At 38.7% G+C, this 8,318-nt stretch overlaps 1 protein-coding gene across 1 annotated transcript; it reads right to left on the bottom strand.

Annotated features, from left to right (window-relative positions):
* LOC105176816 (embryonic protein DC-8-like) lies at positions 5,267-8,068 on the bottom strand. The gene is made up of 2 exons (XM_011099734.2): positions 6,502-8,068; positions 5,267-5,805 (listed from the first exon to the last, which is right to left on the bottom strand). The coding sequence occupies exons 1-2, from the start codon at positions 7,960-7,962 to the stop codon at positions 5,428-5,430; spliced, it is 1,839 nt and encodes a 612-aa protein (XP_011098036.1). The 5' UTR covers positions 7,963-8,068; the 3' UTR covers positions 5,267-5,427.

The following is an 8,318-nucleotide window of genomic DNA, read 5'->3' as shown; positions in this document are numbered from 1 at the left end:
GTTCAATACAAAGTTATTCGCTTCCTTCTCAAATGAGAAAATGAGGGGTATTTATATTAACACGAATGTGTGCTATTTTAGGTAGTTATCGGTAAAGTACTATTTTAAGCGTAATCTACCCCCTATTACATGGCTATGATTCATTAGCCAAGGTTATTCTAGTAATTTGTTGTGTCACATCAATTTGATAAGTTTTATATTGGACATTCCTTTTGGAGAATATCATTTTTGTTTTATTTGACTTGATTTCTTTCCTTCATTAACAGTCCCCCAATTCTTGGATATCCTTAAGATATTTAGGAATTAAATTGTGATCTCGGGCTCTTCTTCGGATCTGGCCTGTATTCGTATGTTGTTCAGGTTGTGACTTTTCTCTATGTAATAACTGTCTTCTTCACTTTTTTACTCGCTAGGAGAGATACTTTCTGCTTATAAGCAATTCTCTTTTCTTCCTCCCACTTTATTATTACTGTTGTCTTTCTTTTATGTGGGTTTGTGTTAATTAGCTTCAATCAGTCGACAAAGCGCTTGGGGAACGATTAGGTACCCGTCAAGGTTAGATAGCGATTTGTCTCATGTAGAGGATGCCTTAAAAACTATGCACAATGAGGATGAGTCGCAGTTGGGTAGGCACTGCCATCGGTGAGTTGGTGGCGAATAAATAGGAGGCTCGTGATCAAAGCACGTTATATATTTTACAAGCTAGAAACCTTTAGCTCTTCTATTAAATCTCTTCCTCTCAATTGCTCTTCTAAAAGTCCTCTTTTACAATAAAATTAAGGGTATTTATATTATGTTAGTCAAAAATCTATTGGAGAATTGTGTGGTGGTTTGGGGGGGGGGGGTAAAGTCAATTTTACACCTTCACCAGCAACTAATTTGTTAATACAATTTACTATTTAGGGGTAATCTAAAATTACAAGGTACTTCAAATCGTACAATTTTGATCTCTTGTGGGTTTTTATAAAAAAGATTTTCTTACCTTTGATTATGCTTTTTGTCTCCATCAGTTTTTTAATATTCTTGGGAATACTCAGGAATTAAGTCATACTCCTTTTTTGGCTTAGACGTGGTTCCACTTGTAGTCTTCGCTCAACTGTGTTTGTCGTAATCCTGATTATATAAGTTAAGACTTTTCCACTGTACCACTAAAAAATTGCATTAGCACAGGCTATACTAAAAACAAGTAGTAGTGGCCAAGAGCGAAAGGGTACGCACTTTGAGGCTCGGTGGAAGCAAGCATCAACCAAATTTGGGGAATGCATGTCGAGGCTGTAGTATCTTGCGTCAACTTGATTCAGGGCTAGGGTGGAGTAGTTTTTTATAAGGAAGAAATCAAATTTTGTTAGATTTAGTTCAATCGATGTTTTACTGAACTGTTATGGTCCATACTAAATAGTAAGTTTTTGTCCTGCAAAGTATTTGAGTTTATGGGATGGTCTTGCATATCAAGTAGTGGTAGTCTGGTTTATACTGGATATTGTAAACATCATTTGTAATTGTATTTTTCTTATTGATTATACTTTAGTCTTCCGAGGGTTGCCTAGAAATCTTAGATACCTAAGTAGTATAGGTTTCTGAGTCTGAGCTCTCAATTGGATTACGATTCAAAAGGACGTGAGGAAAAATGATGAGGGATCAGTTTGAATCAACGACTTGGAGCTGTGTGATTTATGGAGTTCAAACTAGATTTGGAACGTCATATAATTGAAATTTTCATTTGGACGAGTTTCAAATGGAGTATGAATAGGTCAAGAACGAGCTTGAGGATTAGTAGGAATTTGATTATGTTCCTAATGTTTATGTGCGTAACGTCTTACTCATATGGAATAAAGTAAAGATGTTAGAAAACACTAAAACATAAACGTTGCTCACGCAATTCTCTATGAAGGAATAGATTCCTAATTTTAGGGATAAATGTAATATGTATATGGAGTGAGGTTAACATCATTATATTTTTTTCCTTGACAAGTACAAAATTATTATATGAAAATGTTAAATGAAGGGTAAAATTAAAAACTTATGTAATATGCTTGCTAACATCAACACTTTTCATTCAAATCCTAACAAAGGATAGCCTGCTGTAGATAGTAAATTTTTGCAGGGGGTATAAGTGTAATTTTAGAGGGAATCTAAGTGTAATTAACCCTTATATGCATCTTTTTTTCTTCTTATTTATAGTTGTAATATTATCGGAATTGCTTGCATTTTTCCCGTAAAATGAATGGTATCAATGGTTATTCTTTGGCTTCTAGAAAAAATAATAATAATGTTTTTAGTTGGTAGTAATGGGGGTTCTTTTTTGAAAAAAATTCCAACATGCTAGGTGGTTTTTCTTATAATGAGAAGTCCTGGACATTAAGGAGTGACAACATAGGGCAAAGTCATCAAGTTTTTATGGCCTCAAGTGTTATAATTCTATATTCTTATTCAGATTATACTTATATATTTTTATGACCTGAAATGTTATACATGTATATTTTGAAGGGTGTAATTGTAATATTTTTATATGTAGGTAATGTTAAACTTTTTAATCCTAATATTAAAAATATGGCCCATGACCCATGATAAGTCTAAGCCCATCTATCCCTAACTCTCAACCTCACCTGGATGACTCAGGCCTACTCGTGACTTTGGCCCATTTGGCTGGCTTAGCCCACTCTTGTTGGCCCATTGCCTCGACCCGCTTTGACCCGACTAAAAAGTGTACTTAACCCTAAAACCTTAACTCTATTCTCATTCTGCCTCCCTTCTCTGGTTCTTCTCTCTTCATTCTCTTTGTCCCTGATTTCCATGGCCTTGGAACTTATCTTCCACCGCCCCTTTACACCCTTCTCTTCAAAGCAGAACCACTATAAATTTAAGTGTGGTTTACAGGTTGTTAAGAGACAAAAATCCGCTATCTTCCTCTTCCTCCTTCTTCTACCCAATTATGTGTTTTGTGAGGAAATTCTTTAATTAGCCAAGGTTTCACGTTTAGGTTTTGAGCAACCGTGAGTTTGGCTACTGATCTTAGTAACCGTGGACTGTCCCTCAACAGATTTGGCTATCTGAGCCTTACTTGTGATTATTTATTATTTATCTTACATTGATACTATTAGATCTATAATTTATTCTTTATACTGTTATATATTTGTTTGTAACATTGGTCTGTAGTTAAGAGGTTTGGATACCTCACCATTGTTCTGTAATAGTTGTGCTAGGGATTTTACTAAAGGGTTTATATCCAACACTATTGGATTGAAATGTTATACGAATGTTAGATTTACATATTTCTCATGAGTGGTATTTTTATAATATTTATTTTTGTCCGTCTTAAATGTGTAGAGGTTGGTGGAGACCATAAATGAGGTTGGCCCTCATGGTGCAAATAGGAGGTATGCAAGACATATCTATGCCAATTTCACAGTGCATTGAAGAGGTATTTCTAACAACCAACCAAATCATAGGATGCACTAGCAGTAACAACCCCACCAATGCCTACACTACAAATTTCTTCATCCCAAACATTGCGCAGCACAAGGTCGTTCAGTCTTCATCCCAAACATTGCGCAGCACAAGCAAAGGTCGTTCAGTGTATACGGTCTACCGTCAAACTTTTAGAAAGGGATAGGAGGAGCAATAACAACCAGGGTGCTAAAGAGTCAACCCTGCAAACAATTGATGTGTTTTGAACTACTCATGAATTGGCATTTTGAAACTAATGATGTTAGGTAAATTCATATTACCCCTCAGACACCAAAATGTTGAAATAGACCCATGTGATAAAAAGTATCATATAACCCCTGTAAAATTTAAAAAGGTGTAAACTAGCTTCTAGTGTATTTGAACATGAGTTTGATGTTCCAATAACGAAAATACTCATTTTAAGTCAATTGCCTATATTTAATCTGATTTAAATTAATGGCCCAGATTTAATTATGCTTATTAAAAATCAAAGTATATTATTTTAATATATAAATAATTATATATTTTTTAATATGTAGATATATATTTGTATGATATATTCTAAATCTAGTTTTCTTCTCTTATCGCCCTGTTGTCCGACCACCTTTCAGAGCAAGCTTATACCTTTGGAAAGCCAATCTGACAGCAAGAATATTGATACCCCAGCCACTGCAAATCCAATCCGTTGGTGAGTTATCTTAATTTTTATGCTCAAAAAACCTAACCCGCGCCCCCATCTTCTATCATTTTTTTTTCCGCCTTCCGACCACCTCTTGATGCGTGCTTACAACCATTGAAAGCTCGTCCATTAATGAGCATTTTGATACCTCACCCACTGAAAATTTCAATCCATTGGTGAATTATATATATATTTTTGTTCCACAAACCCTATCTCATGCTCCCATCTTCTATCGTTTTTTTCTCCACCATCCAACATTTCTCAACGCAAGTCTACCACTGTTGGAAAACCCGTCTAACGACAAGGATTTTGACACCCCACCCACTGCCATTCTCCCATCTATTGGCCAATTATCTCCATTTTTTCATATTATATTTTTTAGGTGTCTTTATATATACATATGCCTAAATTATATTTTTTATATTATATTTTTAAAATATGCATAACTTAAAAACATGGGTAGTTTAATCATTTAAGGGCAAAATATATATAACCAATCGCACTTTGTGTGAAATACAACTCCAAAGGCAAAGATATATGTGCATCTTTTTAAATTTTACAGAGTGTTATATAATTTTAATTATAGAGATTTATTCGAACATTTTGAGTATCAAAGAGAATAATATCACTTTATTCAATTAATATTTATATAAAAATCGATGTGTTTAAATGACAAATCGAGACATCGATTTGAACAATATGTTCATAATTATTGGAATATTTTTTGTCAATAGTATGAATTACTCTATTTTGTGATGTTATTTTGTTATTTTCCTCATGTATATTCAATAGAATTTTGTGCAATCTCAACAGGCTGTTAGCGCAAGCTGACAGTTAGGATGACTTACATTGAGGTCCAAAAACTGTCAGATGGTGTGTAAATATCAATGCAACAATTACACACCATTTGACAGTTAAGATACTCACATTGAGGTCCAAAACCAAAACTAGTCCTAAAATATTTTTAAAAATTCAGAAAAATATACTTAAAAGGACATTCTTATCATTTCAATATTATTACATCCAAAAGAAAAATTTCGAGAATCAAACCCATCACAGAATTGTGAATCTCAGAATTTCCCTATGAGGCCTATCATTCGTTGATTATTTCTCCTCTAAATAAATGCTATGCCTTGAATATGAGAGAAGAACATCGTCCCAGAACATGTTAAGATATGAACATAGAGACCATATGTACAAAGTAGTTGTAAAGAAAGCATGACAGCCACGCGCAAGCTCGACACTGCATATTTATTCAATTCTATTCACAAACATGTCTGAAATTAACCTGAAACCTCAATTCAAATGCCTCCGCCGGGTCCTGTATATGGCTCATCTTTGCCCAGTGCTGTTTCATCTTTCTGTTCAATCACTTGAGCTGGATACTGCCCAACAAGAAGATCCTTCGTTGTCTGGCCGATCTCCACTATAGTTTCCCCAATGGCTCGTACGATGCTGCCACCCTGTTGCTGGACAGCACTCTCTCCCGGCCGATGCTTTTCTTCACCTTCTCCTTCTCCTACATGTTGTTGCTTCTCCTCACCTTCTCCCATATGTGGTTGCTTTCTTTCAGCTTCTGGTCCTCCGTGACCGGTTTCCCGGAATTTCTCGGACGGCATTTCAACTTGGGCTCTTGTGTCATGCTGCTCCGTGCTGGTAAATGTTTCTCCCCCTTGAATCTAACAAAAAGGTACAATGCTGTCAGACTCTTGTTTATGTTGTGGATTGCTACCTTACTAGAGAGGTGAAAGAACAAATCTCAAAAGAGGTATACGGACTCGTTCCGAAGTCCGGGAATGGGATTTATCCTTTCGAGTATGCAAATGCGACTAATCTTATCAGCCTACCAGGGGTCCAAGATAACCTGACGATGTACGATATACCTGATCACTCCGGTACTTTAAGTCCAGCATAACACAAACCATGACTTCCAAGGTTGCTAAATTACGAAAGAAATCAATATACAATGGAGGAATCAACTATGTCGGACCCTAAACTCTGTGGTTAGCTGCGAATTCTGTATAGGCTTAGTTCAAGCTTCTGGACTTGATTCCTATGGCTCGTAGTCTAGTAAATCACCATGAGCGAAGGCAGATATAAATAAACACGTTCTTAAGAGGTTATGACACATCATCCCATTTGCCAAATATAACAGACGAACCCCCCATATATTGTTGATGATGAAATGATCTCAAAACACAGTGTCAAACAATGAAAATTCTTGATTTGTTAAACTCCAAACAACCGGATAATGCGTATGTGTAGTTCTTCCCTGTAGTAAGTTTACCTCGTAGCCTATAAGCATCAGAAAGCATTCCCAAGAATCAATCATCGACAACATATGAACACATCAAAGCAAAACCAGAAACTTATACCTTCTCGGGTGATGATTTTTTCTCCTGCAAATCTCTCTCAGCCTCTGCCTTCTTCCTAGCTGCATATTCCGCCCCTTGTTCTTCCGTCGCCACTACCGCATCCTTAGCAGCTGCTAGCTTCTCCCCGGCATAGCCTGCCACCGTCTGCCCCGCACTAGCAACCTTATCTTTCGCCGCCACCACTTTCTCACCAGTGTACCCTGCAACACTTGAAGTAACACCCGCCATCGTCTTGGTGGCCTCAGCTACCTTCTCCAGAGTATAGTGCGCTGCCCCCCAACCAGCCACGACAGCTTGACCCTTCACATCGGCAGCCACTTTTCCAGCATATCCCGCTGCCCCTTTGCCACTTTCCACAGTCACATCCTTCGCAGCGCCAGCTTTTTCGCCCAGGTATCCTGCAGTAGTAACAGTAGTATCCACTGCAGTATCCTTTGCCACCTTGGCTTTCTCAGCGGCATATTGAGCAGCAGATTGCCCTTTTGACGAAATCACATCCTTGGCCGCAATCGCCTTTTCTGCTGTATAGTCTTTTGCTTCCATGGCCTTCTGCGCTGTGTAGTCTTTAGCCTTCTGGCCTTTTTCTGCAGCTAACTGAGCAGCAGATTGCCCTTTCGACGAGATCACATCCTTTGCCTCCATCGCTTTCTGCGCCGTGTAATCTTTAGCCTGTTGGCCTTTCTCAGCAACAGATTGCCCTTTCGAAGAGATCACATCCTTTGCCTCCATAGCCTTCTGCACCGTGTAATCTTTAGCCTGTTGGCCTTTCTCAGCAGCAGATTGCCCTTTCGACGAGATCACATCCTTTGCCTCCATAGCCTTCTGCACCGTGTAATCTTTAGCCTGTTGGCCTTTCTCAGCAGCATATTGCCCTTTTGACGAAATCACATCCTTCGCTTCAGCAGCCTTTTCCGCGGTATAATCCTTGGCCTGTTGACCTTTCTCCATGGCCATTTCTTTTGCCTTCTCATATCGCTCCTCAGCTGCTCTAATCGCCTCCATGGAATTCTGCTGGGCAGTCGATCTCAAGTTGGAAATCTCTTCCAAAGAAGGCCCCCCTTTCCCCTCTTCTCCGCCTGCTTTGCCGTGCATTTCTTTACTCCGATCATGACCAGCTTCAACCCCAACGTGCTGTTGTTGCACTTGAGACCCTTTCTCCGCAGCAGAATGCATTTGAGAACCCATTTTTCCACCTTCTTCAGCCTTCTTTTCTTTCCCAACTTCTCTCTCTGATCCTTTCTCTCCCCCAGCAGAATACTCGATCCCTCCAACTCTAACAGGAACAGCCTCAACCTGGAAATGGATTCTCTCACCATGAAGAGGATGAGCAACATCCTGCTCCCCTCTCGCTTTCTCTGCAAGAGACTCAAAATGGGTTGTCATCTTTGGAACTCTGTCTTTCTCCACCTCAATATTACGCTCATCCGTGACGTTCTCTCTTCTCGCTTGCTGTGAAGCCATTGTTGAACACCTCAAAGACAACACAAAACACACTACTATAGTCTATGATGTATGTAGTTTTACTTTCTTGGTTTTGCTGTGCGATTTTACGTGGGTTGTGAAGCAGAAGTGATCCTATAAAGCAAGACACAGTACCCTGCGAGGAGGGTTACCCCGCGGTCGAGTTGGAACGGCGATTGACAAGTGGCGCGGTACTTTAGGCGACGTGTTGCAGGATTCAGCGAAGAATACTGTGAGTAAGCAGTGAAACGTGCCAGGGCGTAACATGTGGCGTAGTGCATGGAAATGTAGTTTTTCCATTTATCTAGTACTCAAAACTGGTTTACTTCCTGTATTAGGATTATCTACATTTCATA

The sequence above is a fragment of the Sesamum indicum genome, linkage group LG14 (assembly GCF_000512975.1).
Source record: "Sesamum indicum cultivar Zhongzhi No. 13 linkage group LG14, S_indicum_v1.0, whole genome shotgun sequence".
Taxonomy (NCBI): domain Eukaryota; kingdom Viridiplantae; phylum Streptophyta; class Magnoliopsida; order Lamiales; family Pedaliaceae; genus Sesamum; species Sesamum indicum.
Note: the sequence above shows the minus strand (reverse complement) of the source record. Positions and strands in the feature narration are given on the sequence as shown.